This window comes from Notolabrus celidotus, chromosome 5 (genome assembly GCF_009762535.1).
Source record: "Notolabrus celidotus isolate fNotCel1 chromosome 5, fNotCel1.pri, whole genome shotgun sequence".
NCBI classification, from domain to species: Eukaryota; Metazoa; Chordata; class Actinopteri; order Labriformes; family Labridae; genus Notolabrus; species Notolabrus celidotus.
This window is the reverse complement of record NC_048276.1, coordinates 13,608,651-13,626,428: the sequence shown is the minus strand read 5'-3', so window position 1 is coordinate 13,626,428 and position 17,778 is coordinate 13,608,651. Positions and strand designations below refer to the sequence as shown.

The 17,778-nt window shown below is 38.7% G+C and overlaps 2 protein-coding genes across 2 annotated transcripts; one reads left to right on the top strand and one right to left on the bottom strand.

The window, feature by feature from the left end:
* Positions 1–2,678: 2,678 nt before the first annotated feature.
* Positions 2,679–10,252, top strand: LOC117812925 (mannose-P-dolichol utilization defect 1 protein-like). The gene is made up of 7 exons (XM_034683919.1): positions 2,679–2,936; positions 3,923–3,988; positions 5,800–5,932; positions 6,345–6,430; positions 7,735–7,850; positions 8,576–8,686; positions 8,805–10,252. The coding sequence occupies exons 1-7, from the start codon at positions 2,846–2,848 to the stop codon at positions 8,925–8,927; spliced, it is 726 nt and encodes a 241-aa protein (XP_034539810.1). The 5' UTR covers positions 2,679–2,845; the 3' UTR covers positions 8,928–10,252.
* A 1,527-nt stretch (positions 10,253–11,779) lies between these two features.
* slc25a35 (solute carrier family 25 member 35) lies at positions 11,780–17,562 on the bottom strand. The gene is made up of 5 exons (XM_034684119.1): positions 16,977–17,562; positions 16,803–16,868; positions 16,556–16,708; positions 15,218–15,352; positions 11,780–14,135 (listed from the first exon to the last, which is right to left on the bottom strand). The coding sequence occupies exons 1-5, from the start codon at positions 17,346–17,348 to the stop codon at positions 13,965–13,967; spliced, it is 897 nt and encodes a 298-aa protein (XP_034540010.1). The 5' UTR covers positions 17,349–17,562; the 3' UTR covers positions 11,780–13,964.
* Positions 17,563–17,778: the final 216 nt, after the last annotated feature.

The following is a 17,778-nucleotide window of genomic DNA, read 5'->3' as shown; positions in this document are numbered from 1 at the left end:
CCCAACTGAGGATCTCACATAGGCAGGGGTGGCCAGGGCATTTACAAATAAATAATGTTCACCCTTTCTGTCTTCAACCCAACTTTCATTAAAGTATGAAACAGTTGTTATATTCCTTTTGACTTAAAAAAAAAAAACCCCAAAGGACTTACAAAAGATGTTTTTTCAAAGTCACATTTGAGGACACTAATAAAGAAATCTACTGTCAGCCTTATAACTCATCCCAAATTATAGATTATAACAGAAACCCCACCTCTGACAAGGCAAACAGCCTATCATAGTTTAGGATTTTAGGGTGGCCCCTGGGGTGGCCAATTGGATTTCAAGGGGTGCCAGTGCCACCCTTGGCCACCCCTCTGGACACGCCACTGCTTGTAAGAGACTATAACATTTTCTTTTGGTAATCCATTTTTGGAATTTTTCTGCCATGGCTGTTGTTAAGTGTGTTTTGTAACATCTTCTTCTTTCTAAACACTGATTTGAAAAGTTAGTCCTCCAGAGTGTGTGGTTAGAGCCCCCTCGTTAGCAACCACCTGTCTCTATAACAACATCTGCTATAAAAAAAAATAGTAGACCGTTGCTATGGAGTGTTGCTACCTAATTACCAATCAGGATCAAATACCTAACACAGATGTTTAAATAAGCAGTTTGCAGTATTTCTCAATTGCTAAAACACTAAACCCTATTGTCTGAACTAAACTCTTGGCGGCCTGAACCCATGTATTGAATCAGTCACTCTTTTGGCAAAACCATAAGCACTTTTCACCTGTTAGACACAACTTCAAACACATTCTCACTCACTAAAACACATTTTGCACTGTGATGCACTTGTGTTGCATAATGTTAAGCACAGGTAGCAAAAGTTCAACACATTTGAAGCACAGGTGTCACAGCTTAAACACAACCACTCAAAACTGATCACACTTGTTGTGGCTAATAATGTGAGGAAACCAAGATAAGCCTGGATCCGGCACGCCAGGGTTTTTTTCTCTCGGTTCCTGGCCAGGAAGAAAGTGGCCTGTGATGTGGATGAAGTCCTGTGACCTGACGCAGCACGTAGACCTGATGCTGTGGCTGAATGATTGTAGATACTGTAAGCACTTCAGATTGATTTTGTGGATTACACTGTAATGTGTTTCTCATTTATATTTGTGTTAACTTTATTTTTACTGGATACAGGTGCTAAATTCAAAGAGAATTTTTTTTGCCAAATTAATTTAGCCTTTCTGTGAACAATAAACATTATTTCTACAGCTTCATGTCCTGAGCATTGTGTTTTCAATTTGTTCATGTGGTGTGTAATGACTGCTCAGTATTGTTTTTAATTTTGATTGACTTGGGATATGATCTAACAACATTGTTTGGTTTTGCAGGAAGAGTCAGAGGTTTGGTGAATGTAATTTGAAAATTGGGTTTTGTGCTTATACTGTTGAGAAAAGAGTGCTTGATGTCAAGAAATGTGTTTTAGCAATAGAGAAATACTGTATCAATACAATGATATGACACCATAATGCGGGAGTTACGCAATAAGATGTCTATTTTGGAGTAAAAGTGGGCACTTTTTTCTCTTTCAGGGGAAATTTTTTTCAACATCTCTCTCTCTCTCTCTCTCTCTCTCTCTGTCAATTTTTTTCAATTCTTCTTTTCAATTCAATTTTGCTTTATTGGCATGAACGAAGAGATGTTATTGCCAAAGCACATAAATTCATACAATACATTATATATATTCACAACACACTACACTCACCATATATACATTAATCACACACCATATTAAATACATATTATATTCATCACATACACCATATATTATATATATTACATATTTTATATGCATTAATGAACGATTACCCATACAGCATATCTCAATGTCCTCACCCGATGCGGCACGCTCACAAAACCTCCACCCAAAATCAAACACCATGGGATGGTGCGTCCCTCAGGCTGTGACAGGCAGACACATATTTAGCAGCCAGAGGACCTGCTGACCCTTCCCCCAGGAGAACTGACAGTTTCTCTTCTGGGGTTAATGTTGGGAAGTTTGTTACTATTTTAGTAATGTCCCTGTAGTGGGAATCTCTTAGTAAAGAGAACTTGCTACAGTGGAGGAGAAAGTGCATCTCTGTCTCTATGTCCCCTGTAGAGCAGTGAGCACATAGACGCTCCTCTCTGGGCAGCCATGTCTGTCTGTGTCTCCCTGTCTCTATAGCTAGCTGGTGAATCACTCAGCCTGTATTTGGTCAGGATATGTCTTTGTTTTGTATCTCTGACACTGTACAGATATTCAGATAATTTATAATCACGGTTTAGGGTCAACTAACAATTCATTCTACTTTGGGCCTTTGTTTGGTTTCGCCAGTGTTCTAAATACAGATATTTGGAGTGCTTCATGATGAGTTTAATGTTGTGTTTTGGATTTTGGATCAGTGCTCTCTCTCTCTCTCTCTCTCTCTCTCTCTCTCTCTCCTCTCCCTCTCCCTCTCCCTCTCTCTCTCTCTCTCTCTCTCTCTCACTCTCTCTCTCTCTCTCTCTCTATCTCTCTCTCTCTCTCTCTCCCTCTCCCTCTCCCTCTCCCTCTCCCTCTCTCTCTCTCTCTCTCTCTCTCTCTCTCTCTCTCTCTCTCTCTCTCTCTCTCTCTCACACTCATTTTCACAAAGACTCAAAATAGTTTTCTTTTGAAAGGGGAACTTCCGGTCTATAATGTGACCCTCAGAGGTATTTCCCTATATAAAGAGTATTTCGGGACTCTACCCACAATGACCTCCCCTGCGGTAAATATTAGGGAACCTTTTAACCACTCCCCCTGATACAGAGGATCACTCCTGGTTGTTGCAGCTGACCCGAGATGGCCACGTCTCCCCTCAAAGACTTTCTGGTCACATATTTGATGCCAGAAAAATGTTACGAGAGGATTGTCGTCAACTTTCACTTAAACGGTGAGGTTTGTTGTTCAGAATTGTAAGAGCGGAAGAAAAAAATTAATCTATCCAGATGTGTGTAAGAAGGAGGAGTCTGAGGGGTTTCACACTAACGGGTTATTATTGTAGCCTAAACTTTGTACAAAATCCTGAAACTGTCATATTTTAACACCTGGTCTTTTTATTTACTTGTCTTATAGAAAAAAGCATGTTTTATTCTGACAGTGGTTCCTGTGTTGATCTACCTGTTAACAGTGGTGGACAAAGTACACAGCTTCATTACTTTAGTCAAAGTATAGATACTCCATGTCAAACATTACTCCAATACAAGTGAAAGTTGTTCAGTCAAATTATTACTTGAGTTAAAGTCCTTAAGTATTCAAAGTACTTTTTAAAATATCTCAAAACTTTGTATTTTCACAATACAAAAGTGCATTCAAGAATACATAGGGGTACATTCTGTTACATTATGTTTATTTAGAAACCATTACTTGAAATCTCTAAAAACTATACCATGGAATAAAAACAGCAACTAAGAGACGCACGATATACAGGTATGGCTAAACCACTGAGACAAACAGAACTACAAAAAACATTTTACTGTCTTAGGGATCAGATTTCAGAAAAGAGAAGGAAATTCATGAGCTGACTTCAAAGCTAAAGTAATGAGTAACCATTGATAGAAATGTAGTAGATTAAAAAGTACAATAATTGTCTTCAGAATGTAGTAAAGATAAGGTAAGATAAGATATTACTTTATTGATCCCCGGGGGGGAATTCAGTTGTTACACCAACCCAGACATAAGTACAATCAAGAAAGTAGTGGAGTTAAAGTAATAAGTATCCCCAAAAAGTAATACTCAAGTAAAGTACAGATACTCAAAAAATTTACTTAAGTACAGTACTCAAGTAAATTTACTTCGTTACTGTCCACCACTGCCTGTTAGTCATTGACTGCGTTGAACTTGTGCTGATTGTTGTTTTCTTTCTCCCTCATGTGGCAGGGCCTTGTTTAAAGTTTATTCTGAACAGAATCGCGGGATTATGCATCATTCTGGACATTTTTCTGGGTAAGACCACTCATCAGCCGAAACCAACCTGATCTGATCACGAATTGATGACAGCAGGGCATCACTATGAAAAGAAGTGATCAGATTAATTCCCCCACTCAGCACAGACGAGATCAAACAGCCCACTCAGTAAAGAACTTATCTGTAATAATTAGGACCAATCAGTGCAGCAAGTTCATCACAGTGGAAGTTAAAGTTACATGAAAACCTGTAGGTGTTTTGTAAAAGTGCTGTATCAGTGTAGATAATAACATCTGTGAGGATGTCACAAACCATTGTCAGTATGCAGAAGTAAATATATGTCCACATATTCATCATGCTACAACATGGCAGACAGTAAAACCTCAAGCTGCTATATAGACGTTTGTTTTCCATGGCTTAATTTTTGTTGCTTATTATAGATTACATAATAATCCATAATAAGAATAACTAGGGGAACACCAGCCCAGTAACAGCTGGTACTGACATTGTTGGCAGAACTTTATGTACGTATCAGCAGAGAATTCATCATGCATTAACTGCAGTAATGAATAGCTGTTACATCAAATCTATTTAGTGATGGTAAGTTTGGTAAAGTTTGTGCTTTTAAAACAATAACAAAATGTGTTTTGCCTGGAAAACAACACAAGAGCTGAAAGCTAAAAAAAGTTGTTGGGCTTTGTAAGTACAAAAAAATGTCTTATTTCACGGTTTGTAATGCAAAGCAGGTCAAAGTGAAAAGTGTAAAGCCCTAATGATAATAATAATAATAATAATAATAATAATAATAATAATAATAATAATAATAATAATAATACATTTTATTTATATAGCACCTTTTAAAAACATGATAACAAAGTGCTTTACAGAGTGCAAGACATAGCGAGATAAAACACAAAAGCACGTGACAAAGGTAAGGAGAGCTAAAATGAGTTAAGTAAAAAAAAAAAAAAAAAAAAAAAACATGCAGAAATTAAAAAGTCAATGATGAGTTAAGAAGTAAAAGCACATTTAAAAAAGTGTGTTTTTAAAAGAGATTTAAAAGAGGACAAGGATGTGGCTTGCCTGATCTCCTCCGGCAGGTCATTCCAGAGTGAAGGGGCCCTGACTGCAAGGGCTGGTTTTTAACTTGGCCCTTGGAAGTTCCAAGAGGGACCTGCCGTTGGCAGCAGTTGGGGAAATACATTTCAAGGCATTCACTTAGGTACTCAGGGGCCAGTCCATTTACTACTTTAAAAGTGAGTTTTAAAATCTTAAAATCAATTCTAAAACCCACAGGCAACCAGCGAAGGGAGGCTAAAATTGGTGTGATGTGTTCCCTTTTCTTGGTGTGTGTGAGGAGTCAGTGCAAAATAGTCAAACTCATACTTATGTCAAATGTTAACAATACCATGTTACATCAGTATCTCTTAATGCTTTAAACCCAAACCAAAATAATACCAGGTTAAGTTAAATTGCAGGGGAGAGAAAACTTCTCGTAATTGTGAGATAGTTATCTTGTTAACTCAGAAAAACAGAAGACAGTTTTATTTTCTCAAGTGATTACACTTCTGTAATTTAAGAGCTTTTTAAAGTTTTTAGAATTGAGATTAATTTTGGCTCCCCCCAGATAGGAGAATTAAAAACAACAAAACAAACACGCAACAACAGTTCAGGAAAAAAAAGAGCCTTAGCTGAATTGTCACTTTAAACATGTGACCCTAGCCGGCCCTGATGTCCTCAATTAGGTTCATATAACCACCAAACTCAATCTCTACACAATGGTTGATTTCACCACTAACAGTCAGGTTTGTTGCACCTCTTCTGACTCCCTGTCTCTCCTCTCCCTACAGCACAGCTACCTCAGCTGTTAAAGATACTCTGGAGAGGAAGCGCGGATGGTCTGAGTCTGACCGCCAGCCTGCTGCAACTTTACGCCTTCTCATGTCCTGTTGTGTACGCCATGGCCCACAACTTCCCATTATTGTAAGCATTTTGACGATGATGATGACTAAATGAAGGTTCTCTGTGTTTGTTTTCTGTGGAGTCATCTATTTTTGTTTCATAATAATGCAGCAAGAAATGTTCCCATACACTTTTCCCTTCAAATACCAACTCCCATGTGTAGTTTTGAGTATTGGCACTAGATGACTGACTTTGGTCTGTTAATTTTCTGTTTATGTGATGCTGGAGAAGGTTTGAAGCACGTGTTTCACCAGCTTTTACCTCATGTATGACTCACTGGTGGATGTGAGTCATTTGCAGAAGCCACTTTGTTTAAACTAGTGACAGGCAATCAATAAAAGTATGAAAGGTGTAACCTGCAAAACTGTAGACTGTTATGTAAAATGTCTGCTTTCCTGTCCCTGACATGTGCTTTACTTCAATCTCTCCACAGCGCCTGGGCTGAGAGGCTCATCACATTGACTCAGGCAGCAGCAATCATTTTCCTTATCCTGCGTTATCGTGGTGAAACCTTCAAAGGTTAGCGCACACATTGTCCAAATTCACATTCCAAGTTTTGTTTTAATCTTTCAGGAAAGCACCAGAGTTATCGCAAGTACTTATTATCAATCATGTGTGAGTCATACTTAAATACTCTGACCTCGCCCTCTGCCTGTGGCTCCCTCATGAGTCCAATCAACTCCTGATAATCTAACCCTGGAAACATGGAGCAAACACAGATTTCCCTTGTTTCAAAACATGCTCACTGACACATTTCTTACAGCTGAGTATTGTCAGACTAAGATACATTAATGGGCTTAAGAGATGATTTACAGCAGCATGGTGGTTTCTGTGGGATGGACTTCATTTTTGTTTGCATATTGTTTCTGTATTTATGAAGTAGTATTTTCAAGTCTGGTTTTTTTTTTACGAGGAGCTACGCAAATAAACTCCCAAAGACAAAAACATTTCCTTTGAAGAATCATACCTTAAAGCTGGATGACGACAACAGATCTGAATGAATCATCTTTATTTGGCAGCAGTTCAGATGCTTCACTGGGGAGTGAAAACTTTATAGCAAGATTTAATTTAACTGCTTGATCTTCTGTGCAGAACAGTACGGAAGTTAAAGTTAGAGAGCTTTGAACTTTAAAAAGAGGTTTGGAACAAGATTATCCAGACAAAGCTATAACATGGAGAAAACTGTGTGGAGTGGAAATAGAAAGAAAAATGTTCCAAAGATGTCAACAAAAGTGAGACATAATAACATGGATTGAACATTATATAAGACTTGAACCAGCTCAAATAGACTGTGAGCACTCACTACAGTGTTTTTCAACATTCATTTGTGTAGAACATTTAAAAAAAGAAACATATGCCTCTAAAAAGCAGTCTGGAAACATGCTATTAAAAGCTTGTTTGAGCCACCATGTCATTCAGCCCTGTAATAAATGAAAAGTATAATTTATTAGTTAACCACAGTGTTTCAGAGATGAGTCGCATGCACCAAAAACTCTGCCACCTGGGGTCAGCTCTATCTTGCAGCGCCCCCTTGTGGGGATTACAGTTGACTCATATATTTTAACCAGAGGGTTCTTTTTGGTAATCTGTTCAAACATGCGTCTGTAAACAGAGTGAAAGAGAGCAGATTTAGTATCTTCATATAATATAAATATTTAAAAAGCCTGTTTTAAGTTCAGTCAGATAACCGACTGATTTCGTAAGAGACTGAAATCTGGGAGATTCATGGAGCTAATGGATTGATGTTTCTGTTGTGGCCTTTTTGTCCTTGTGCATTAAGGAACCTCTGTATAACATCATCCTGTTTTGTGTTTTATTTGTAGGAATGCTGTTTCTCTTGGCCTACAGTGGTGTCATGTTCCTCCTGGGCTCCTACACAGTTAAAGCAGTCGCCTCAGTGCTGCAGGCCTCCAGTCTGACGGCTTTAATTGCAAGCAAGGTAGCAACTCAATGGTTTACCTGCTCTGTTCAACTTAACCCTCCTGTTATGTTGCGGGTCAAATTGACCCTTTTTTTAAGTTTAAAAGTCTAAAAAAAAATGTTAAAAGTATTTTTTTGGTATGAAACGTCTTCTGCCTGGCTTAATAGGTCAAATCAACATATAAAATTAAAATGGTTCATTTCACCTGTAAGGCAGTATATGCCTTCCAAACCAGCTAAAAACAGCCTAAAAATCTGGGCAGCATGTGACAGAAGAGGTGTCTCGTGTTAATTTATCAACATCACTTCATAAAAAATAAAAATAAAAATAAAATAATCAAAAATCTGTCATGTAAAACTATTGTATTTATAATTATTTCCAATGTACATTTAAAAAAAGTTTTAATGTGAATTTTCATTCAAAACAAGCGAGACATCCTCATTAAACCATGATCTGTGAGGATTAAAGAACACCATTGCACTTTATATTGATTTAAATGGTTAGTAATGGAGTTAACAATGAGATTAAAAAAATGTTTATTGGAATTTTGGGGGGGTTCTGACACTTTTGCATAATTAAGTATGCCCCGGGTCAAATTGACCCAGGAACATAATTGCTGTTCCTGAGAAACGAACATAACAGGAGGGTTAATCTCTCTATGCGAATTATAATGTTATTTTACACAGCTCGCATTTATCAAAAAAAATCAGTGATGACATTCCTGCTGGATTTGTTGTTTGCAGGGTTTCCAGGCTGGAACAAACTACAAGAATGGTCACACAGGCCAACTGTCCACTCTGTCAGTGTCACTCTCATGGACAGGCTCTCTGGGCGTTCTCTCAGTGTCTCTACAGGTATGTAGTCAGGAACGACACAAAACATGTGAACAAGCTGTACAACTGCATATTTCTCTTAGATCCAATCATCAGTGTTTTTTTTCTAATGAGACTGTGCTATGTTTTGTTTTTGAAGGACACAGGTAGCTCACTCGAGACTCTGTCACACGCGCTGTCTGCCTGCCTCAGCTGCGCCCTCTTGGCCCAGGTTCTCTGCTACAGAAGCAGCACAGCCAGCACTAAAAAGAAGAGCGAGTAGAGGAGGGGGGGACAATGACTAATGAACAATCAATACTTGGGGATTCTGGGCTGGATTTTGGCATGACAGTAACTACAAATACAGTTTACACTTGTTGTCATACAATTTAATACTTTATTATTTACTGTAACAGTATTTCAAAAGGGTGAGAGGGAATATTTTGTCTCCCTCTAGTGTTTTATATGAGAATTACTTTTGACTTTTGACTCGGTTGTTGTTTCTTGGGTGTGGTCGGTGACTGTGTTACTTTTTGTCCAACTGTTTTTTTTTTACTGAAGTTTTGAAAAGTGCAACTTGAACACTTTTAATTCAAGTACAAACTGGCTGACCATGAACATCAATGCTAAACAAACACAAAGTCTTAAAACATTTACACAAGAATATATTTCATAAGTCAGAGTAATATTTAAAAAGCTGTAAAAGGGAGGAGGAAGTGGAGTCATGTGACAGTCATGAGCATCCACACTGAACTTAATTCAGGTCACATACTTTCACTTTAGGCTCCTATGCGATAGTACAAGCAGTATCACACTAATGATGTTTGAATCGCTGACTTGAGGAAATGTTCCTTCCAACCCCACAAAGGTAATTCCAGTTGGACAGCTTAATGTTGCAGTTTACCCCCTGAGTTTTTTTTTCTCTCCATTCATCCCTGTTTCTTTTATAACCCTTTAAAGTATTTGTGTCTCCAGAGAAGTCATATAAAAAAAACAACCTTTATGTGTCTATAAACTGAGTTGCCAGGTTGCTAACTGGAGTAAACACAAACATTTACACCTTTAAAGCTACTGAGCTCACTGGAGCAGCTCAAAGAGTCAGTCAATAATTTCTCACATTTTTACTGCTGCTCTCAGAGACTGAACATTATGAAACTTGGAGACAGAGAGGGAACTTCAAGCAACTAAAGCAGTCATATTTAACCACACATATGACCTTGAATATACAGGAACCTGTTGATGTTTATAGACTTTTCCCTAAGAGACAGTTTTATATGTAAAACCTTTTATCTGAATGTCAGCTGCTGTGAACACAATGTGAAGTGTTGTGGAGTTAACACTGATTTTTCCAGGAGCTCTGCTTGGACACATTGAAGTGACTGAGGGAGTTCATGTTCACCAATGACACATTCACTTTGTTTTGGCAATAACTTGTGATTCTCCATCCAACTGAACACAAAAACACTTGTAATGTAAGTGTTTTACATTAATGTCATTGCTTTATAACTTATATAAATGTTGAACTGTACTGTGAACTGGATTTAATATGATGTGAATTTTGTCTCTGAATATGAATTTAGTAATAAAATCTTGTTTGGGTACCATAAAGAGTGGTATATCTGGTTATATCCGGGCACTGGTGGCCTAGTGCAGGGGTTCCCAAAGTGTGGGTCAGGACTCCCTGGGGAGTCGCGAGACATGTGGTGGGTCCGGGGATGTCTTCCAGATTTTTTTAAAAATAGTATATTTTTCCCATTATAGTAAAAAATATTGACAAAAATAGTGGCAAAATTTGAAATAAAACCTTGAAAATAGAAAATGTAATGATTTTCTGCCTTTCTTTGTTGCCAGATGACTCCTAAGTTTAGGATTAGTGAACCGGTAATTATCAAAAGCATCAGTAGCAGTAGGTTAATTCATAACTATACAGGAAACACAGCCACATGCTCATATAGGTAGGCTAATGTTCTGCAGACCAGCTACACAAAGCCACATTAAATCACTTTGAGGGATGGTGGGGGTCGCAAGTCTTTGGCACCTATGTTTTGGGGGACAAGGGCTGAAAAGTTTGGGAACCACTGGCCTAGTGGTCTAAGCGCCCCACATACAGAGGCTACCGGTTCGACTCTCAGCTGGGACTATTTCCTACAAGTCTTCTCCTGCTTTCTACTCCCCACATTTCCTGTCTCTCTTCAGCTGTCCAATCAAATAAAGGCAAGAAGCCCCAAAATATAACTTAAAAAAAGAGTGTTATATCTGTATTTTCACACAGTTGACTATAAACCATCAATTTTTCAAAGCACAAAGTGTTAAACCGGACAGGTTTGTGCCTTGACATGCCTAACACAAGACATGTAATGGTGAGTGAAAGAAGCCAACTGGTCTCAGCAGTTACAACATAGTCTTGTTTGAACTTCTTTGTTATGTGTTTCTATGTTAGCAAGATGGTAGAGAACAGGGACTTTGTGGCATCTACATTTTTTTTTTAATGTGCCCTCACTGGTTTAACTTTTTGGCTTGCAGAGCAACTCAAGGAACACAAAGCCCCAGCTGTGCTTATGTTCTGTGTAATTTGGCTCAAAGTGTCAATGTTCACAATACAGCTCCAAAGAATATGGTATGACCATAGTATAGTGAAGCCAAGAGCAGCCCTGCTTCTAATGATAATGTCATTATCACAAGCTTGGACTTGTTGATTTTATTATCTTGAAGCAACAGCTCATTTCTTGTATTAACAGGTCATTTTATGATAACATTCAAGAGCAAACAGTAGTTATTTCTTGGAACAAGATAATGCATTATGAGAACATGGCTTCTTTTATCAAAAGGTGGCCACATAACTAGAAATAATTGTGAATGTGATTAAGTGTGTTTCATCTCATCACACTTGTTTCCAGCCCAGATCAATGTCATGATTGTTTAGAAGGAGTTATTTGATTAACTGAGCATTGATTAAAGAGGAATCGGTTGCTCTGATCATTGATTAGTACTTTCCACTGCACTGATTGCACAACTTTTTATCCTGCATATGTATTTTCTCCTTTTCTTGTTCCAAAAGAAAAAGAAAGGTGTTATTTCTAAGGATAGACAATACAAAATTATTATTCAGCCTAAGCAAACAAAGTGAAGAAATCCTTGTTTCGTGATAAAAAGTCAGAAAATTTATTCGCACTTTTAGCGCATTGCACTGAAATTTTGGCTGTCCATAAAAGGATCGTCCATAAGTAACACATTCATGAAACTTGACCAATCTGCTGTTTTTAACATTCATAAATAGTGTTCAACAATTACAATATCTGTCATGAGGTTTTTGATCTTCACATTTGTAGAAGAGTTCAGTAATTTTCAAACCAAAGCATCAAAGCCACATTCAACATTTTCACATGCTGTTTTTAAATTATCTTAAGTCTTCAACCTCCCTTTCAAGTGTAAATTCCCTAAGGCTCCAAAATGACATAAAGTAAGCAGTAACATTTTTTTGCTTTATCTTAATGGCATGACATCATCAGTGGGAGCGGACACCAGCCAAATCAGTTTGATATTTTTTTTTATACTTTTTAGTGTCTGAACAGCTGCATACTCTTCAGCTGGCTTTATTTTAACAATAAAAACCACACAAGGTGGGTTTATTAAACAGAAATCTTTTCTGGTCAAATATTTCAACTTTTTATGGTCTAACGTCTCAAAAAGAGCATTAAAAGTATTTTTTATACACTACCACTCTGACAGTGGATTGATACTTGAATCTGTCTGACCTTTCAAAATAAATCACTTAATTTAACAGACTATGGATTACTCCAACAAACCTACATACAGTGTTTATGGTACAAACGAGTGTCATTCAACGGTATAAAAATGGTGCTGACAATACATGGAGACCTTAACTTAATATTAACTTATTAACTTAACTAAATATTCAAAAAGGAAACTCAAATAACATTTGTCTTCTGTGTATTGTCATAGAAGTTAAGAGATAAAAGTATTCTCAAAGCACACTATTCAATGTGTCATAATGATAATGCTCTACGGAAATCTCTAATGCCTAACTTGTATTATGAAATTCCTGACACGTTGCAGAGTATCATGCACTTCAAAATATGGAGAAAGCACCAAATGTGGCTCACATCTTGGGTTAAACCTCACAGAACCATGAGTCTCCTGCACACAGGCCATGGAGTCATTTTATGGAGTTGTTGAGACACTTTTTCAAACTGTGACAAACAAAAAAAGGCCACAGTTATCATTCCCTCTGTTTCTACTTTCCACAGAGGCTGCTTTGAAGCTGCTAACACAAAGTCAACCAACGAGTGGAAAGTTTTAAAGGACTTCAAGTTGACTTTGGGAGTGTTCTTCTTCAAAGAAGCCTTTTAGAAAAGCTGCCTTTAACCCTTCTCAAACACATTTCCCTTTTTCTCCACTTAAGGCCAGAAAAGTTTTTCGTGACTGACTCACTGGTAGTTCAATGATCAGCAGCACATACTACACTGAGGGTGAGGTTGAATACAGAAAATTCCCCAACTACAGATATCCTCCTTCTTTTGTTATTGTATACTTGACGTTACCTTCTGCTTATGTAAGAAGACTGCTGCTCATTTTCACAACTTTGATCTGCGGGTAGAATGAGATCAGACATCAGCGGTTTCTTTTTTCCTATGTCATATCAAGCTAACAGACAAAACGCTTACCTGAACTAGTTCTGTGATAACTCTGTATCCAATGGCTGTTACTGAAAAACAGTACAGCTACAATCTGGCCAATAATCCCAAATCATTCTATATTAGAGCCACTGCTTTGGCTGATGGCACTATTCATTCATTTTTTCCAAAAGGGGGCCTCATTTGATGCTTTCTGCAGAAGTTAAGGAGCTGTGTCAGATGCAGATACTTCTATATGTCTTGGAATGGCATAACTGAAGGTTAAAAGAGCTATACAAGAGCCTTGATGAAAATTGTATTTTCCCTGAAAGACTGCACTGTACATGAGGTCTATCTTCCTATTTGGCTGGTCTCATATTTGGTCTCATATGGCACCAGAACAAATGGAAGTGCATTTATGACAAGACAAACAGATTGGTCAGCACTCCTAGCTACAGTAACAGTTTTTTCTCCTTCTCCCTGACACATTTTAACAGCACTCAAGTGTTTTCATAATGGAGTGTAAATCATCACCTTTGTTCTTCCTCTGTCCCATCAAGGAAGAAGAGTGTCTCGAGGTTTTTTCTTTCACCTCATAATAACAAACTCATTAAATGAACACTCATTTAACCTGTGCACTCAGAGCTTAATGAGTAACCCATTTTCCAATTTCCTCTTCTCCGGTGTTATCTGAGCTGCCGATGCAGTTTGCGCAGTTCATCCCAGAAGAACAAAGACAGAATGGTGTGCGGGCCGAGCCGGAAATAAGAGGCTCCCAGGCCTTTGTAGAGTCCCAACAAGCCCTCCTTCCTCAGCGTCTTAGAAAAGCAGTCAGTAAATCCTTTATAAAGATGCCCCTGAAAGACGAGGAGACAAAAGATCATTACAAGTGAGATGTGATGACTGTTTGAGGAACTACTATGAAGTTGAAATCTTGAAAAAAAGGAGTCTCATGGTTGACAGTTACGAAGTACCACAATCAGTGCAGGTGGGATTTTTTCAACACCTTCTTCTCTTTATCAAAACATGGGGTCTACGCTCCTTACAATAAGATACTGTATGATACAATAGTCTGTGATATATTTTGATACACTACAGAACTTTACATTACATTACAAATCGATATGATACGGTAGGCTATGATATAATACGGTGAAGTACGATACGATAGGATAGGATACAATACGATACAGTAAAATATGTTGCGATACGATACGATAAGCTTCGATACAATACGATGTAATACGATACAATAAGATACAGTACAATATAATACGATATGATAGGATACAATACAGTCAGGTACGATACAATAAGATACAGTATGATGCAATAGAACACGATACAAAGTGATACAGTATGACAGGTAATGATAATGTGATACGATAAGATATAGTAGGATATGATACAATATGATATAGTAAGATACGGTACGATACGTGACGAAACTATTCGATACAATACAATATAATAAGATACAAGAAGGTACGATACAGTAAGGTATAAAGTGTTACGATATGATACGATAAGATACAGTACGATACAATACATTAGGATACAGAAAGATACGCTACGATACGCTATGATACATGCGATTTGATACAATACAATATACTACGATACAGTAAGGTACAATACAATAATTTTAAAATGTTTTGGACAATCCAAGACCTGTAAACTTGGTTGTGTAATCTTGGCACATTGCCTACATAAAAGTTTAGTCATTCTGGCAATACCTGTGGCTAAAGTTGGCATTGTAAAGCACCGATCCTAAACTGTCTTGAGAGGGAATGGCAGACCCCAACAGTTAACAAGGAAAACTCCAATTAAATTGCCCTTTGCCCCCCTAAAAATGTTGGCCGTATTTTAACCATAGATGTGGTTGTGTATGAAAAAGTATGATGGAGAGTCACTACAACTTCTCATCCTCTCTCCTCACCTTGCCCAATTGATCCACAGGCTGGTTGTAGAGTCGTGTGCTCACTACATCAAAAGGTGTCATCGCCAGAACCACCACAACGCTGCTGATCATCCCGGCAGTCAGGGCCACCAACCAGCTGTCTTTTTTGAACAACTTGGAGAGAAGAAAATGAAGTGGTGAGGAAAACACATACAGCTCACATTATTATATGATACAAGTGGGCTACACAGGATGTAGCACTCCCTAATGCAGTGATACTGTAACAGCTGATCATCATTTGGGTAGTGCCACCATGCGCACAGCTTCTTCTAATTTTAACTGGTCATGATCTCACACATGCAGCAAAATGGAAGAATGGTCTATTATTAGTATCTAAGTTACAAAAACATTCTCCAGTAGCTGCAGTCAAAAATGTTTTCTGACCTGTGGTTTAACAGCATGAAACAGGAGGTTTATAGTGCACAAGCTTTATAAGGATAGTCATACAACAATAAAGTATAAACGAACAACAAAACAGCTCAACACTTTTTAACTCTGCTGACTACAAGTTCTATATCAACGCAGTGGAACAGCACAAGTTTGTGTACTGTCAAGGCTAATGAAGATAATATGTAGAAGCTGTACTTCAGCAGAGTTATTTAGGGGAATTATGCAATGGTATGTGGGAGTGTTGCCTTATGTTGGGAGGTGGGTACAGACCCTCCTCCATTCTCACTCACTCACCCCCACATCCACCTATTGCAACACTTCATGGGAAGTAGTACAATGAAACATGTATACACACCAGAATATCATTCTTCTGGCCATGTCTGCTGATTGATTAACTAAATAAATCATTGTTCAATAATGGACAAGGTTCTGTCAGATTCTGGGCATTTTTCTCCTTGAGCTGGGTCAGCATCAAGTACCAGTGAGCTGGTTGTGTAAGCTCCAGCCTGAGGGGCCAATGAAAGGTGTCGAATTTCTATTCCAGAAGAGTCCAATGCCTCGTGCTTTGTCAGTGCCACAATGACTACTTTTGTAATCTCTACATAGCTACTGACTACAAATTCTGCCTCCCCATGTCTGCAGCTAGTTATTATTTTGATGATTTGTTAATGACTGTTTTGCACAATCCATCTCTCAGTCTAGACTAACAAAGAAAGACAGTAAATCATCACAGCTGCAGCTCTGTGTGAGTTAATCAACCCTTCCCAAAGCATTCATGTTTATTCAAATAGCCAGCTCATGTAGGAGCCAGGCACACATGGCCCGGTTGAGGAAGCAGAATTATTTCAGTCAGCCTGATCCCCCTCATCACTCTTGAATTTAGATGATCTGTTTCAGTCAGTCTACAGAGGATAAAAATATTCTAACCTGTAGGTCTGTAACCAGCTCTTTGGCAGAGGAGAATGTGCTGAGTTGTGCAGCAGACCCCACGCTGACCCTGGGTACTGCAGCACTGGAGCCCCTCCACAGTCCCATAATTCCATGCTCCCTGTAGATGGCTGCCAGAGCATGGATCATCCCCTGGGAGAGAGAGAGAGGGGGAGAAGAGGAACATGAGAGGACGCTGTGGATGCCTGTGAATCATGTAACACTAACATGTTGTGTTCCTATTTACCTGGTGTTTGTACTGATGTCCAACTGCTATAGAGGAGGCAGCTTGACTCTGCAGATGAGTCTTCACCTGTCAGTGAAAACAATGTGTTCACTTTTCTCACCTTGTCATGCCACCGCCTTTAAAGGAGCAGTGCAAAGAAAGTTTAGTCATGATTAAAGAAAATCAACAACTGACCAAATATACGGGGCTGCCCATAACTGCCCCCACTACACCAGCCACAGCTCCTGCTATGGTGGTTTTGACCGCGTTGACCCTCCCATTCGTGTGGATGTAACCGGAGGACTCAATGATGGCGTACGAGCCCAGTCGGACTCCATTCATACAGAACTGATACACCAACCCTGGTGCCAGTCCTTTCTGCAACCCGGCCAGACCGTCCACTTTACCGATAGTGTAAAATGCATGAAACACATTACGGTAGTATACTTGGTAGGTCCCCCGACTCTGGAGCTCGCCTTGCAGCTGCATCCGCGTCTTGACGACCTCCAGCGGGTTGGTGAACAGACACGCGCCGCACGCCGCCACTCCGCTCAGCACGAAATCCATCGCAATGTGACGGCGGCAGGACAGATGTGGAGCTCAGGCCTGTACCTAGTCCGACCTGTCCTTCATAACACAATTTCCTCCTCCCACATTTCTTTACACTCATACAATCACACAGTGGTACCACCGCGAGGTACAGCAGTGCGCAGACATGTGAGCACTTCAGGAGCCTCTCCTCGACTCGGAATTCTGGCAGACGAAATGAATAGACTCAATGTCACGTGGTTTTGTATTTACACACATATATGATTCATTTCTGCAATGAGTACTGGTTGTCTTTCATTATTGTTTCTTTGTCTAATAGTTAAGTATGGGGCGCCGTTTGTAAAGTTGTGCAAACTCAAAATAACAGCAACAATTCTCCACGTTTAGCTCCAAAATGTCATAAAAATGTAGAGTTTATTTTTAAGTCACTTTTTTTAAAAAATCACAT